General features: G+C 43.1%; 1 protein-coding gene and 1 pseudogene across 2 annotated transcripts; one reads left to right on the top strand and one right to left on the bottom strand.

The window, feature by feature from the left end:
- Positions 1 to 2,234: 2,234 nt before the first annotated feature.
- Positions 2,235 to 9,953, bottom strand: LOC308173354 (hyaluronan-binding protein 2-like). The gene is made up of 13 exons (XM_080548366.1): positions 9,804 to 9,953; positions 9,412 to 9,484; positions 9,162 to 9,254; positions 8,880 to 8,990; positions 8,636 to 8,752; positions 8,329 to 8,439; positions 7,841 to 8,015; positions 7,272 to 7,369; positions 6,790 to 7,186; positions 6,244 to 6,386; positions 5,451 to 5,585; positions 4,665 to 4,810; positions 2,235 to 2,532 (listed from the first exon to the last, which is right to left on the bottom strand). Exons 1-13 carry the CDS (start codon positions 9,858 to 9,860, stop codon positions 2,371 to 2,373), a joined length of 1,818 nt encoding a protein of 605 aa, XP_080404492.1. The 5' UTR covers positions 9,861 to 9,953; the 3' UTR covers positions 2,235 to 2,370.
- Positions 9,954 to 13,157: 3,204 nt separating this feature from the next.
- On the top strand, positions 13,158 to 16,531 carry LOC308151334 (neuronal acetylcholine receptor subunit alpha-4-like; annotated as a pseudogene). Its single transcript has 6 exons — positions 13,158 to 13,171; positions 13,523 to 13,738; positions 14,125 to 14,793; positions 15,126 to 15,257; positions 15,681 to 15,740; positions 16,406 to 16,531. The product of its transcript is annotated as a neuronal acetylcholine receptor subunit alpha-4-like (transcript).
- Positions 16,532 to 16,803: the final 272 nt, after the last annotated feature.

Raw genomic sequence — 16,803 nt, 5'->3', positions numbered from 1 at the left:
ATTGGTTGCTCCGAATTATATCAGTGAAAGAATTTTTTTGTGACAAAAGTGATTTGAGGAAAGCAAACATTTCTACATAAAAATCCTTAACCATTTTGCAGTATATTGTTATAAACCCTTGTAAAATCATGCCAGAATGTTTATGTAATAGTTGTAATATCATTTTAGATATTTTAATGGCACATTAGCTGGTTGCATTTGTGTTCAGACGGTTGTACCGAATGACTTCAACCATTTAAAGAGCTGGAAGTGCCTGAATTTGTAAAAAATCACCATAACTCTGTATTCAATAACTGTGTATTCAATAAAGGAGAGCAAATAGTGTTAGTTAACATAATGTATATATATATATTAATTGTTAATTTTAGAAAATATTACATTTGGACACAAAATGTACACGTCACGTTATTGACCCAGATATAGTTACATATAATTTTTGGTTCCCTTATCCATATTTAGTATTTCTAAATGTTTAAACAAGTTTAACATAGGCGCTTTTATTTTGAAGAAAATATAATGGGCGGAGTTCCACTATTGTCTTCACAGAACATTTAGGGCCGGTTTCACAGACAAGGCTTAAACCTAATCCTGGACTAAAAAGCATCTTCAATGGAGATTTTACATTGAAAGTGTGATTTAGTCCAGGACTAGGCTTAAGCCTTGTCTGTGAAACCGGCCGATAGAGAAATATCTTAATGAGAGTCAACAACCGGACGATACAAATTGGGTTTGCATCATAAGCCAAGTCCAAATAAGGAATACGTCACTTCAGTCAAAAGACAAAGGGTCTTGCCCTAGTGTCGGGATAGATGCGCTCTGGATGGCTGAAGATGCAGGATGATTTATTTATCTCCAGAAACTCTGACTCTAGGTAAGAAATAATGTAAGTTGGAACCAATTTCCACCGTGCTTTTGGCAAGGGATCGTTAATAGTATGGACTTCAGGTGTAACTTATAGACTTCATGGTAACAATTCATGTCAGAATCATTGCGAGATTAAACTAAGGAATTGAGTCCATTTATACCAGTAAAGTGTAACGTGACACAGAGAATCCAACTCCCCCCTATTCATTAATAGTAATTTATCCTTCAAATTATTTTTTTTACTGTTTTGCAGTTCTTTGAATATATTTAAATGGAACACCTCAGCAGATTTCAATCAGTCCTAAGTCAACACAGTAACTCAGACATTCTGTCATAAAGTCAAGTCTTTACTATGACATATTAGGCTAGCCGTTCATGTCCTGTCACATTCCATACTGTTGCCTGGTCACGGGGACACATGAATCCATTGCAAAGTGACAAAGAGCTGACTGGGGACAGTGTGGTTGGTAAGTACCCCTAGGTGCTGCCTAAAGTAATTTCAGTTTTTTTAGCCTTCAATGTTATGATATGGTGACTTTTGTGCCAACACCACTACAACAGAGCAGAGTCACTACCCATCTTCCGTCGTAGACTGAAGACCCATCTCTTCAGGTTACATCTTAACTGCTGCTCCTGAGACATCTTCTGCCCCTCAGCACTACGTCTCCTAAAGACACCCGCTTCCCCCTCTACTGTGTCCCTAATAACTTCTATTGCCCCCCTTGTACTGTTTCTCTGTTCCTCCAGTAATAAAAAAACAAAAACAAAACTAGGTTTTAGAAGAAGGTGATAGAAGAAGGTTTCTCCTTCTATCAATGGCCCCGGGCCTGAGCGAGATTACTCTTCCTGCCACGAATGGTGGACTGATGATTCACATGCTTAGCATTCAAATGTATTGATTGTAAGTCGCTTTGGAATAAGGCATCTGCTAAATGCCAAAAATGTAAACAACAGATGCACTATGGTTTAATTTCATGGTTCACTATAGTTCAAATTAGATTTAGGTTTTTGTTACTGTATTCATTTTCTCTTTTGAGAACAACATTAACCTAATGTAAGAAAATAGAATCAACTGTTGTTTTAGTATTCAACTTACATAATATATGCCCATTATTAACACACTTCTATTATACTAAATATTACCAGAATTGCTATTAATGATTCTTTATGTGTATTTTGAATATGATAGTAACATATGATCAACACATTTCTATTAAAAACGGCTAAAGTGTCTAACTGACCCAAGCATACGGACTCCTGGTATGTCTTAGGGGGACTCCCAGGACTGTTTCTTTAACCTCCCCCCTAAAGTGTGCCTCACCTCCTTCAACTCTCACCATGACCCAAATCACAGGCACAGACAACACAAATGCAGTCTCTGCAGGAAAGTGCATGGGGACATTTAATTGTTTTGTTTAATTTGACAGTTGACTGAACTATGTAATCTCTAGCTCCAAATGAACGTACAGATCAATGACAACATGAATCCTGTTTTCAGTGAAGGAGCTACGCTGATCCTGTCTTTGACCTGATCCAGTCTAAGTAGTGGGTGACGCGGGTGTAGACCCCGGGCTTGTTCTTCTTCCCACAGCTGTCTCCCCAGCTCACCAGGCCGTAGATCACATGTCTGCCCTCCGTGTCACACGTCAGAGGTCCTCCAGAGTCTCCCTGTCACACCAAACATGCAGTGAGAATCAGTCACATAATGGATGAAAGGGACATAATGGACATGATGGACATAATGGCATCATGTCTTCAGATGTAGTGTCAGAGCACCATGTACAAAACAGCAGCCTCCCTAAGAAAAGAGATTTAAAGTTTGTCATTGCACAGACTACAACGAAATGCATTTATGCTCTAGAGGGGGCATCTAGGCAATGGGTCACAGCCATTGAAGGCGACCACAGAGAAATTAGGGGTTCAGTGCCTTGCTCAGGGACACTTTGACACGTCGCCCGCCGGGGATTCGAACCGCTGTGAGATGCCAATTTTGCGATCATTAGACGCCGGCACAACCGCCCCCTAGCCACCCCCAAGTGAAAAGAAATACTATTATACTAATACTATAATACTAATGGCGCTTTTCCACTACCGTACCGTACCAGAACCTGTGAGCCCGGTTTGTTTTTCTTTCTCCACTGCCAACTGGGCCGTACCGGGCCGTAGTACCCGTACTGATTTTAGCTACCCTTCCCGACTCGGAGCAAAAGGTACTATCCGTGCTACGATGTGACGCTGCAGACCGTTTATTGGTCAATGGAAATCGTCACAATAACGTCATCCCAGGTTGATATTTCAGTTCACCGCTAACCACCATTTTTAAATACCACAACAGATTTCGCTCTCTGCAAATGTCATTTACTTTTTCTGTAATTATTTATTAATAAAGATTTGAAAATTTATGATAACCATCTTATTATCTTAGTTTAATGTCATTTCAATGCATCATAGAACTTTTCTTTACATAACCAAAAAATCACTATTATGGCGATGTGCTGTGCCTATGCTAGACCGTTCCACAGTCCAGCACGCTTCATCATCCCCCTTCTAAAATTGTTATCACCCCTTTCCATCCCTTATGTCATTTTAGCAATGAACGTGGTATTACTGCTATTTCAACATTTAGATTTGCCGTATCGTTTTTGGAGTTGTGTGGTCGGCGATTGGGTGCGTTTTTCGATTACGATGACGCGGACACCCACACATGAAAGCGGCAAGTAACAGGCACGTAGCATCCATATGCTGTATAAATAAAGACTACCAGCAAGACACCGGAGCACTCATATCTGCGTGTTTGTCACAGGGTGCCAGTCACCATGTTCCTCTGCAACAAACGCAGAGATTGTATGAGCGCCCCGGGGTCAGTCCAATGGTAGCGTTAAGCACAGCCTTTCTGTAGAAATACATCGCTCCCTGTCTAACGTTATATATCTAACGTTACATGTTTTAAGGCTGATCTGTGCATGATAGTGCTGTATTTTGACATAATTCTTGTCGCATTTCCCCCCATTGAGCTGTATAGACGCACTTATTGAAGTGAAGTGCTCTTATGACACTTAACTCCTCCTACTGTCCCGGCTCGCTCCAGGTCTGTTGTGTATAATGGAGAAGCATTTCTGAAAGTACGGTACGGGTAAGATACAAATGCGTGCCGTATCGTGCTGTCCCGGTCTGGTCAATGGAAAAGCGCCAAAATAATAATACTAATACTATAATACTAAGTATTATATTTCTAGTATACTTGAGTTTAAATATACTTAAGTACTGTATATTAAAGGATACTAAAATGACCCTGCTCAAATTGGACTTACATATTAGCATTATATTCTGACCAGATTTCATGTCATATTTCTTTCTTGGGATTATTTTCAAGATATTCTACAAATGTTTTTGTTCAAAGCTGTTGCTGAGACGGTTTGTTCATGACCCAGGACAACCAAGATGACAATAGATTAAGTATAATCAATTAAAGTACATTCAACTGTAGCATACTTTTAGCAAGTATACTAAAGCACACATTGAAGGGCATGAAATTAAAGTATATTTAATTAAGTAAACAAAAGTGCAAAGTCAGTACAACTTTAGTGTACTGACTTGTACTAAACCATAGAAAAACATGAATATATCTAAGCATATTAATGACGTCTTTAATATATATATATATACATATATATATATATATATATATATATATATATATATATATATATATATACATACGTATATGTATACACATATATGTATATATATATATATATATATGTATATGTTCAATACACGTAAGTATCCCCTGTGCTGACCTGGCAGGAGTCCACTCCGCCCTGCAGATAGCCGGCACAGAACATGGTGTCATCCAGGACCTTCCCATAGACCTCACTGTCAGAGCAGCGCTCCTGGCTGATCAGAAGCACCTTGGCATCCAGCAGGTTGTTGGAGCCAAAGTTCGCTTCATCCAGAGGTCGGGGACAATACAAGTGAGCAGATACAATAATACTCATAGGTAGTAGATACAGATACAGCACAACTATGAATTACAAAATGGGTGTACAACCACCTACCAGGACTACATGCATACACACTGTCCTGCACAGGTAACTCTTAGGGCCCCAATCTGCTTGTTCAAATAGTGCTGAGCAGAGCAAAACATACCTAACAACTCAGAATACTCATATACAATAAGGGCTCCAATTTGTATATGCAAAAAGATGCCTAAAATAATTGTTTATTTATTTATTGCAACTGTAATTTTTCAACCAGAGTTTTAGTAAACAGTCTGGAAATGCAAGCCTTAGTTGCTGTATTAGTTTTTCTTTTTACATTTTTATCATTTAGCAGACAATTTCATCCAAAGCGACTTACAATTAGAGATAGGTACAGTCTCCCTGGAGTAATTTAGGGTTAGGTGCCTTGCTCAAGGGCACAGTGGTGGTGTTCCCAGGTGGAATTTGAACTCATGACCTAGATCATGTCTTGTGTCTATTACTGTAGATATATTATGGTTGTATCAATTTGCTCACTTTTAGGCACCTTTTTGCATATGCAAATTGGAACCTTTATTAATAAACATGGTTAGAGTGGAACCTTACATTCCTCAGTGGAGCCCCATCCAGAAATGGTGCACTCTGTCCCGTCAGGCAGGGGGCCATCAGGTAAACAGGCCGCCTTCACAAACTGGCTCTCATTGGCACAACGCCCATCTGTGGCCTTCAGCTTCAGTACCGCTTTGAGACAGAAAGGAAATATTATACATCACGTTACTTACACACAAAAGTGGGTAAGAACTGTGTAATTAAGAATACATTTATTTTTGTTGTTGTCATTTGTTGTTTTATCATTGATGTGTAATTTCAGTGTGTAATTCAAATTTGTCTTGATTAATTTGACTATGCTATGTTATTCTTTTATGTTATCTTTTATGGACTTTTAGGAGGTTAGGCTATGACGAGCTAGAAGGAATCCTAATAAAATAACAAATATTATTCCAGTGACAGTCATATCAAATACCTAATTTCCTAAAGGAATCATGTCATGCAAACTACAGTAAAGGGAACTTTGCATCAAATCGTATATATTGGCAACTGTTTTAAATGGAGCCCTTTGACTGGCTTCTCCTCTCGTAGCATGGTTGGTATGCTACTTCTAACATACTTCTGCTGTGATGAATTGTACTTGTTTAAGTTGAGGAATAAAACATGTGTTGCCATCCCTTTTTCTATGTCCGATATACAAGCTTTCAGGGCAGGCACTAAAGTTAAAGCCAAGTAATAACATTTAGCCAAGTAAAAACATTTTGGGTCGCATTTGACGGACGATATTCTAATTTATGGTGAGCTATATATGGATATCGATATCAACATGGTAAGCAACTGCATATGTCACCTATGTCATTGTAAACCGCTGCTGGTGTCTCCCTGTAGTTTTCATGCACTATGGCCTCCTCCACATTGATCGTCTGCTCTGAGGGCTCTTCTGTGTTCAGAGTCTGGCCACCCACAACCACCTGCATCGCGTGATTCTTCTCACTATTCAAAGACAAACACAACAGGATTGCCCTCTCTGCAATATTGCATGGAGTAATTGTACATAGTCTAAACAAACTTTTACATTATTATGCTTTGGTCATACATTGGCAGTGTTGCAATTGTTACTCCAAAAAGTTATATATTACTTATTACCTTGTTCCTACTTTCAACAAAGACTTGTGTATCAGAACATGTCTATATTCTATGCAACTGCTGTTATTATGTTGATTACATCTATCTATCTATCTATCTATCTATCTATCTATCTATCTATCTATCTATCTATCACTATCAATCTAATAACAACTTACTTGACTTATTATTCCCTGGGGAAAGTAATGTGTTACAATACACACTATATGGGTTAGGGTTAGAGTATAATACTCATTCTCAATATGCTCACATGCAGTGGGCAGCAGTCAGTACCCAGCAGTCTTTGATGAGGACTCCTCCACAGATGTGTCGGTAGGCCTGGCTGGAGCCCTGTGGGCGCACCTGCAGGGACACCTGCCATGGGTGAGCCCCAGGCAGTGCCTTCAGACCCCCCCAGATACGGTTGATGGCCTTCTTGGGCATGGGCTTCCCACAGGTGGTGAACTGCTCGCTAGAGGCCGGGCTGGTGGTGGTTTGTCCTGGGGCCACACTAGGCTTTGGTTCTGGAACCGCTGAGGGTTTAGGCTCTATTGACGTGGGTTTTGGAGGGATGGGCACGGGTCTAGTGGTTGTGGGGACTGCATTTGTGGGGACTACATCTGTAGGGACACTGTCTGTGGGGGGGACAGCGTCGGTGGGAACCACAGCTGAAAGGAGAAATGAGAGTTCTATTTTAACCGTTGCTCTCTGTGCCATCCATTCAGTCAGTTGCCACAGACGTGGGTCACTAACCTGTGGGCTCAGGACACTCCGTCACGTCACAATAATCCCATTTCAGCCTCCGTCCTCTTCTTATGAAGCACCATGGCATGGAGTCACCATCGGGATTTCTAAATCATAACCAACATGCAACTGTCAAATACCGAGACTGACCAAGACTGATCCTATTATAACTACTTGCACACTACTGGATTACTTGTATACCACTGGACTACTTAACTACCGTACTGTATTATATTGCATTTCATATCATTGTACTTTGCACAGCATTTTTGCACTATTGAAGCCACTGTAAAACCAACCACTTTATTACTTTTTTTCTGTAGGATTACTTGTTTTACTTATTTAATTTACTTACTATTATTGTGATTTTGTATCTGATTGCTGCAATGCCAATGTTGAGGAACCAAAGCCAAATCAGTTTACTATACAGTGAGATGTAATAAAAGCGATTCTGATTCCGGTACAGTAGAGCAACATTTTAAATGGAAGTTATCAGATGTTGTGTGTGTGCGCGTGCAAGGATGATGTGTTTAATGCATTCATGTCAGTATTCAAAGTCGATCCTTAAACAACCTGACCTGCAGAAGTTGTGATGACCCAGTCCACTCTCGTCCTTGTCGTAGTCGCTGAAGGGGTTAACGCCCTTCTCCAGGATGAAATGGGAGTTCCAGTGAAGACACTCGTCCCCGTCATCTGTCTCACTCACCTGGCCGCGATACGACTCCCCATCATCCTCATAGCAGTCACCTGGGCCTAGCGGAGACATACCATTCAGTTCATATCTTACATTTTTTTTAAAGTTATTTTTTCTTAGTGGGGCAGTCCCTCTCATATTTTTTTTATTTTATTGGACAGATATAGTGAAGACAGACAGGAAAGTAAGGAAGAGAGGGCATGTCAGCAGGGCATGGGCCGGATTCGAACCCATGCCAACATGTGCATATGTGTGCACTGTAGACCATGGTGCTATACCACTGCACCACCCCAGGCCACCTGTTCAGTTCATATCTGAGCTGAAAAGAACACAGTCACATGTCTAACTGGAGAGTTACTGGAGTGTACTTACCAACATGGCAGAAACGTCCACTAAAGCCTTGTGGGCAGGTGCAGTCAAAGTCATTGCCATCAGGGACACACGTGCCCCCATTCAGACATGGATTGGGCTGACACAATTCAGCTGTGTGAGAGACATTCTTTCAGACACAGACATGTGCATACCACAGTCTACCCATCAATGCAAACCATAGTAGACACTATTACCAGAGGAACGGTTAAGGAAAGGAAATCGAAAGATCATGTTTTGTAATTGACGTGTGAAAGGACTCTCAGTTCCTCTTATTATTCACTTCACATGTGAGTGGAAGGGTTCTTACCTCTTGTACATTTGGGGGGCTGGAAGGGCAACTTGCACTTGCACTCATAGAAAGGGGCAACAGAAGTCAACACACACTCGCCACGCCCACAGGTGCCTCTCCTGCAAATTTTGGGACCTGCAAGGACAAGTTAGTACGTCTGCTATCTTCTCTATGTTGCATTTACATGGAGGACTAGAATCACCAAAATGCAGACGTTAAAGCGTAAGGTTTGTTCAATACAATATGAAGGGGAGCTTCAAACCTTTGTGACACTTCTTGCCCTTAAATGGCGAGGGGCAGTCACATTTGAACCTTCTCTTGCCCTTCTCCTCACACACACCGTTGTTGAGGCAGGGGTTTGGGTCACATTGGCCTAGATTATGAACAGAGGGAAGAGTAAAAGTAGAAAAAGTAAACAATTGCATTCATTGGGTGGTGGGACTGACCCACTCAACCACAGCTTTTTTTGCAGACTGAGAATTCCAATCACTCTCTGGTCCTCTTTGAGATGTATGTAGCATTTAATCAGTAAGTCTTGTCTTACCGTCTGGTTCTTGAAGTTCGAATAACCATTCTAACAAGTCTGTGTCACCATCATCATCTTCAGATGGTTCCTCCATGATTTCAAAAAAAGGGTCTAGGGCACAGGTCCAGTGTTAATTGTCTTAACATTGCCATGTCCAGGACAATCCTGTTATTATCCAGGTCCCCTACTATTCAATCTCTAACTCGCTAATGAGTCTCTCTCATGTATTGCATGTGTTTGTTAATTATTATATTTTATACATGCTTACCTTTAATTATTTCCTCGTGTTTTCCATACTTTTTCCCATGTTTTTCACCATGTTTTTTCCAATGTTTTTTTAACTAAACAAATAAAAGATCAACACAAATTGCTATTTTATTACATACTACGATAATGGTTTGGCAATGTAAAGTAGGCAATCTATAGACACTGATGTAAGTACACAACATTCACAAACAGGATAAATTACATGAGCAATCATTTTACCCAAGAAAGATATTGACAATAAATTCTATACAACACAGCAAAATATCAAATATCAAACAATTTGAGACATGTTTTAAATTGACAGGCCTTTCTTCTGCAATCACTATATAACGCTATTCTCCCTTTAAAAGGTTAGCCTCCAACAAAAAGACATCAAAAGAATAAAATACATACTTCAACAGGGAGGATAAGCACCACTAAGAAGAAGAAGCACAGAAGCTTGGAGCTCATGATGGAGTTTGTGAGTCAGGCGGCAGCAGAGAGAATGACTGCTCACTCAGATACTTCTCCAAAGGTCTTGTGGGCAGACTAACCTTTGAATAGACAGGGTGCATTGGCGTCCATCCCACCCCTTCATGGTATTGATTTTGTCAGTGTGTTGAAGAGAGACAATACTATGTTAAAAGAGTGTACAATATTAGATTACAGTAATTTATAAAAAGCACATACCGAAAGGTTCATGCAATCTGTGATTAGAGATCTTTGAGAATTCCTGATTGACAATCATGTATTAATCTATTCAACTAGGCCTACTGCGTATTTACTTTAGGCTTAGAGATCATATTTACAGTACAAAGTGTATTTGAATGCAGACTTTGGATTGCCAATCTAGTTTACTCCTGCCTTGGTGCAAATAAAGCATTCCAGGACAAACACCCTATGCAGCTAGAAACACACTGATCATGTACATTGGAGTATGCAGCTTACATAATTAGGGTGCAAGCCCATGTAGTAGCTGTTAGTTATTCAGCCCTGTTCTGTTTTCATGAACAATGACCGTCCGTGACCCCCACAAATATTGGTATAATTTTTAGCTTTTTGGCAGGTACGTAGAGGACCCCAGGCCACACCCTCACAACAATTGTGATGCCAAAATTCCAGAAGGGGGCGCTATTCGGTTGTTAAGTCTGACGTCAAACGTGACGTTTAGCAATTTCCGGGTCCAAACCAGAAATTCCCTGCACCAGAGTACCAGTGTACTACAGCGGTAGAACGACAGTTCAATCGTTTTTTAAACTGGGATCTATTCATACAACAAGGGACACAGCACTTTCCCGTTTTTCCCATATTGTCAGGGTCTTTGAGCCTCGGAAAAGCGCTATATAAATATAATTTATTATTATTATTACTGAGCCATTTCGAAGAGAGCGCCTCAGCCAACGTTGGACCCGGAAACACGTCACGACTTAACAACCGAATAGCAAGACGTTGGATTTTTCAACTTTGAGTAACCGTTTGTCAGAGAGACACCAAAGTCGTTGTTAGTCTAATCAATCGCAGAGTGTGTTTTGAGACAGTGCCATAACAGAGATGTGTAGCAAATTTGAGGTTAACCATTACACCCTTAATTGCCACTTATTTAACATTTATAATAACCATTAGCAGCTTTAACATGTAATTGTAATCTGTTTCATCATATAAAAGTAGAATTTCCATTTAAAGCATTTAATTGACTTGAACTTCTACTCCAAATAATAACGGATATAATTTGTGTCCTCCCTTCAAATCAACAGCTACGTTGATAACTCCACTCTTTACGTTTTTGCTGTATTTTAATTGTTTACAAGCATATTCCAAATGTGTTGAAATGTGACACATTCTCATGCTTTGGTCCTCATGTCGGGATCTGATGTATGATGATCTGACTTTTCTTTTGAAAATCAATGACACACTCACAGCTTGTTTTGTGAGCCTGCTAACAATGTAAAATAGTGTAATAGTTAACTAGTTAGTGTTATGTATGCGTCACATCAGTGGTGACTGTACCTTTAAGACACACACACAGTTAAGTGTGGTTACCCCGATAGACTACAGGTTGTTGTTGTGAGAGCTATGTTGAGCCTACAATAAAGTGTTAACAGGAACGTCGTAGTCCGAAGTTTATTGAATACAACAGGTAGCAGTGGGGATTACTCACCGAATCCATTTTGTTGCAGTATTTTGACTTGACTAGCGAGCTTGTGTTGTGATTCTCAACAACGTTGAAATGTAGTTCCGAAAAAAAGTCTGAACATTTTGATTGGTTGCCGACATGAGGACCAAAGCATGAGAATGTGTCACAAATGTGTTTAAAACTATAAAAGACTGATCAGTCCAGTCATTCGCCCTGGTACAGTATACTATAACAACAATAAAAACATTCAGAGAGGTCATTTCATTTCATGCTTTCTAAATGACACTAAAATAGTTATGATTATATCGACCATGCTCAGACAGTTCAAAGAACCACTGACTTGGCTCGCTGTGTTGCTCTCACTGCTGTCACTTCTGTTCGTTCTCCTCACATTCCCTCCAGAGCTCAAGGTACAGGGTCATTTTTTTATAGGGTGCCATTTGGACTTGTTGATTTATCTATATTTTAATGTTCTATTATATAAAGGACATATCTAGCTTGCTGAAAAACATAGTGGTCGAGCTCAGGCACCTAAATTGTATTTTATTTAAATTACCCTCTGTTAGTTGAATAGGGCTAACAGAGTGGACACTAACAGGGTGGACATTTTGAGTTAAAGTTAGCCTTTAGCCTGCCTGTGTTAGCATAATGCCTAGAATGACCATGAATGAGGAATCTAATTTGCACTAAATACTTTTTTTGAAATTATTAAATTTGATTGATCTCCTCAATATTTAGGCCTAACAGGGTGGACACGTTATGGTCAACCACATTAAACTCACTTGATAAAAACATCAAAATCAGATGGTAAAAGAGGTAGAAAATCACACAGCTTACCACATTTGAAATCCCCTCCACTGATGTGATGTCACCTCATGAGAGTGATGTGATTGAGAAATATGGTTTTCTTTTAAAAGGGACATTAACACATCTTAACAGGGTGGACAGTGACCGCAGGGACAAACATACAACCTTAATGTTTTGATTTCAATAGATATTGATCAGGAAAATGAAATAATAATAACATATTTGGAAATGTATATGTTTTTAATAGTTATTGTTTGTGTAACAGAGTTGGGAATGTATGTTTAGTTGTGGTGAATGTAGATGAGTTTCGCCGTGCTTGAGCAGCCCTGGTTGTTGTTGGAGCCCCCTTTGGAGTTTGGGTGTACTGCAGGTCTGCGCGTTCTTTTGTCCTTCTGTTGTTGCCATACTTACGGTGGTACCAGAATATGGCTGGCGTCTGAATGGGTAATAGGGACCTTGCGGGAATATAGGGTGGGAGGAGATCTGATATGTATTTTGGTCCAAGACCATTTTGTGATTTGTATGTAATTAGGAGGATTTTGAATTCAATTATCTGAGAGACTGGTAGCCAGTGCAGGGATCTCAGGATTGGTGTAATGTGTTAAAATTTCTTTGTTTTTGTTAGGACCCTAGCAGCGGCGTTTTGGATGAGCTGCAATTTACGAACAGCTCCTTTAGATAGGCCTGTTAGTAGACCATTACAATAATCAAGTCTACTCGAAAAAAATGCATGGATGAGTGGTGTAGTGGTGTAGTCTACGTGATACGCAGGACTACGCCGTATACCCACTAGGAAAGGCCAAGGATTTCCGTATACCCACTTAAAAATGTGTGAGGATATGTAACAGCGTTTTATGACAGAACTTTCACTTTCATTCATAAAATTCACCCCGTCTGTGTTACGAAGCACTTGACTTTTGGACCATTGGGACTGACTATAGCGTCATATACCATCAACGGGGGGAGATGTGACATGAAATATGTCAAAATGCAGCACTATCATGCACAGATCAGCCTTATAAGATTTAATTATATAACGTTAGACAGGGGGCGCATATTCATTTTTATGGCCTTCCGAAATGAACGATATGAGGCTGGGAGTGGAAAATCACAGTATACCCACTAGAAAAAACTAGACTACACCACTGAGTACATGTGTGATTGGTTTGTCTCCCCTCTCTCTCCTCTCCAGTGCCGACGGTGACTTCACTGTCACCCACCTGACCAAGGCCCACCTCTTCCACGACGGCTGGATAAAGTGGGTCACCCCGGCCATCTACAAGTCCTCCTGCAGCATCGACGTCACCTTCTTCCCCTTCGACCAGCAGAACTGCACCATGAAGTTCGGCTCGTGGACCTACGACAGAGCAAGATCGACCTGGTCAGCATGGCCAGCAATGTGGACCAGGTGAGTGGCCAGCACCGTGGTCCAGGTGAGTGACCAGCACCGTGGTCCAGGTGAGTGACCAGCACCGTGGCCCAGGTGAGTGACCTGCACCGTGGTCCAGGTGAGTGACCAGCACCGTGGTCCAGGTGAGTGACCAGCACCATGGCCCAGGTGGGTGGCCAGCACCATGGACCAGGTGAGAATTCTGCTCTTTTCCCCTGTCATTACATTCCAGGCTGTGACGTTGAGGACACATTGTCTGTTACGGGTAAATATGAACGGAATGCCTTTATCATTTCTCATCTCTCTCTCTCTCTTGCTTTCTTTCTCTTTTGTTCTCTCTCTCTCTCTTTCCCTCCCTCCCTTCCTCTCTCTCCCTCTCTCCCTGCCCTCTCTCCGGACCGCAGATGAACTACTGGGAGAGCGGCGAGTGGGTGCTCGTCAGCGCCGTGGCCAACTACAACATCAAGAAGTACGAATGTTGCCACGAGGTCTACTCCGACATCACCTACTCTTTCCTCATCCGGAGGCTCCCTCTCTTCTACACCATCAACCTCATCGTCCCCTGCCTCCTCATCTCCTGCCTGACCGTGCTGGTCTTCTACCTGCCCTCCGACTGCGGGGAGAAGATCACCCTGTGCATCTCCGTCCTCCTCTCCCTGACCGTCTTCCTCCTCCTCATCACCGAGATCATCCCCTCCACCTCGCTGGTCATCCCGCTGATCGGCGAGTACCTCCTCTTCACCATGATCTTCGTCACCCTCTCCATCATCATCACCATCTTCGTGCTCAACGTGCACCACCGCTCGCCGCGCACGCACACCATGCCGCGCTGGGTGCGCGCCGTCTTCCTCGACGTCGTGCCCGGCGTCCTGTGCATACGGCGTCCTCCTCCGGCCGTAGTCAAAGAGGGCAACGGCGGGAAGCTCGTGGAGATGATGCGCACCAGGGTCGGCCGCGGCGGCGGTGGGGGGGGGATGGCGTCTGGGGCGGTGTGTGTTCTGGGCCCGGGGCCGGGGCCAGGGACGAGCCCTACTTCTCCCCCTCCACCTCCTCCTCCGCCACCTCCCCCCAGGGTGCCCGGGAGGACAGCTTGGCCCATTCGTCCTCTCTCTCCCTGGGTCGGCGCACAGAGACGGAGGCCCCCCTGGTGGGGCTACCGCAGCAGCAGCAGCAGAAGCCTCTGGGTCTGGGCGGGTCACTCTCCTCCAGCCACAGCCAGTACACCATCCTCCTGGAGGAACCACCACCACCACCCCGCTCCTCCTCCTCCTCCTTCTCTTCCACCCGGCCAGGCTGCTCCACACCGCCTCCTCCTCCTCCTCCTCCTCCCCTCCACCCCCACCATCGGCCCAGGGAGAAGCACCACCACCACCACCCCCACCCCCACCACCACCACCACTGCCAGGCCAGGCCGAAGCTCCGTTCCCTCAGTGTGCAGTACGGCCTGGGAGAGAGGGAGAGAGAGAGGCCCCAGAGCTCTGTCCACGGTCGCTCTCGCAGCATCCAGTACTGCAGCCTGCACGAGGAGGCCTTCAAGGTAACGCATGGATGCTGGTTCAGGACCCCAGTTTAGAGGTGTGTGTGTGTGTGTGTGTGTGTGTGTGTGTGTGTGTGTATGAGTGTGTGTGCTTATGTGTTGGAGGGTCAGCAAAGGGAGAAGACAAATATCAGCTTGTCCCCCCAAAAATCGAAAATGCTCATTCTATTCTATTCTATTCTATTTTCATTGTATTTCATCGCAGAGCAATGGTAAAAGCCTCAGTAAGCCACAGCCTCCTCTTTCCCAGAACCAGCCGCACCCCCTGGGGGAGGAGAGGAGGCGGAGCTGTCCTGTCCTGTGTAGGCGTCACACAGGAGGCGGGGGGGGGGTCCAGGCCGGGCAGACGTCACCCAGGCTGGAGGCTCCAGCAGCTCCAGGGATGCCCAGGGTCTCCTCTCCCTGTCCCCCTCCCTATGGAAGGCTGTGGAGGGGGTGCAGTACATCGCTGACCACCTCCGAGCCGAGGACATGGACTTCTCTGTAGGTGGATGAGTGACTGAATAAGAATACAGTATGGTGTATGTTTTGTGTTGCACGCTTCATGCTTTGGAAGAGAAATCAATTCGTTCACAACCTTATGGGTTCTGTGCTGTTCTACGTAAAAAAAAGTAGTTCTAGTGCGAACGTGGGAGCTGGTGTTAGGGGGGGGCGTGTCTGTAATATTAGTGCTAATTTTAAGGCCAGAATTGTTCAGTGCACCTGACCGCTATTCAGCCCACCTGAGTGCATGCGAGACAACGCCCCCTAGTCTAGCACTGTGGTACTTTCACCTGTTACTGCCGACGCAAACTAAACAATACACCTGCGCTTGGACCTGCTTCTGTTATATGCCGGCTGAAAATAGAGCCCAATCATTTGTACTGTCTCGATGACATGTGTATTTAATGATTGACCATCTATGTCACACACACACACACACACACACACACACACACACCATAAATGATGCCAGTGAGTTCATGATGTGGCTACCTTCTTCAAGGTCACATGACCACTACACAACAACACACTACAACAGAGTTAAAACCGGTTCACATAATAGGAAACATTATGATCATAATAACAGAACTAATAATCAACATTGTCTTGCTAATTCTCTGACTGGACTGAGACACGGATGTATTGTTCTGTCCATTGCCTTACAGGTCAAGCAGGAGTGGAAGTATGTCGCCATGGTGATCGACCGCATCTTCCTCTGTGTGTTCATCTTGGTGTGCATCCTGGGGACCGTCGGCCTCTTCCTGCCTCCTTGGCTGGCTGGAATGATCTAGAAACTCCATTCCTTTACTCAGGACTCAAGTTGTAAAAGACAATCAGGGGGGATGGTGGATTTTATCATATGGGGACAATTTTAGCATCCCCACAGCGTCAGTGACTTGGTAAAAATGTCATTGCATGTGTGCGTGCCCCCTCCCTCGCCCACAGTGTTTTACTCAATATGCGCAAAACTAAATGTTGAAATAGCAGTAATACCACGTTCATTGATAAAATGACATAAGGGATAGAAAGGGGGGAGGGCAGTTTTAGAAGGGGGATGATTTTG

Source organism: Nansenia antarctica, assembly GCF_963989245.1.
Source record: "Nansenia antarctica genome assembly, chromosome: 1".
NCBI classification, from domain to species: Eukaryota; Metazoa; Chordata; class Actinopteri; order Argentiniformes; family Microstomatidae; genus Nansenia; species Nansenia antarctica.
This window is presented reverse-complemented; position numbering and strand designations above follow the sequence as displayed.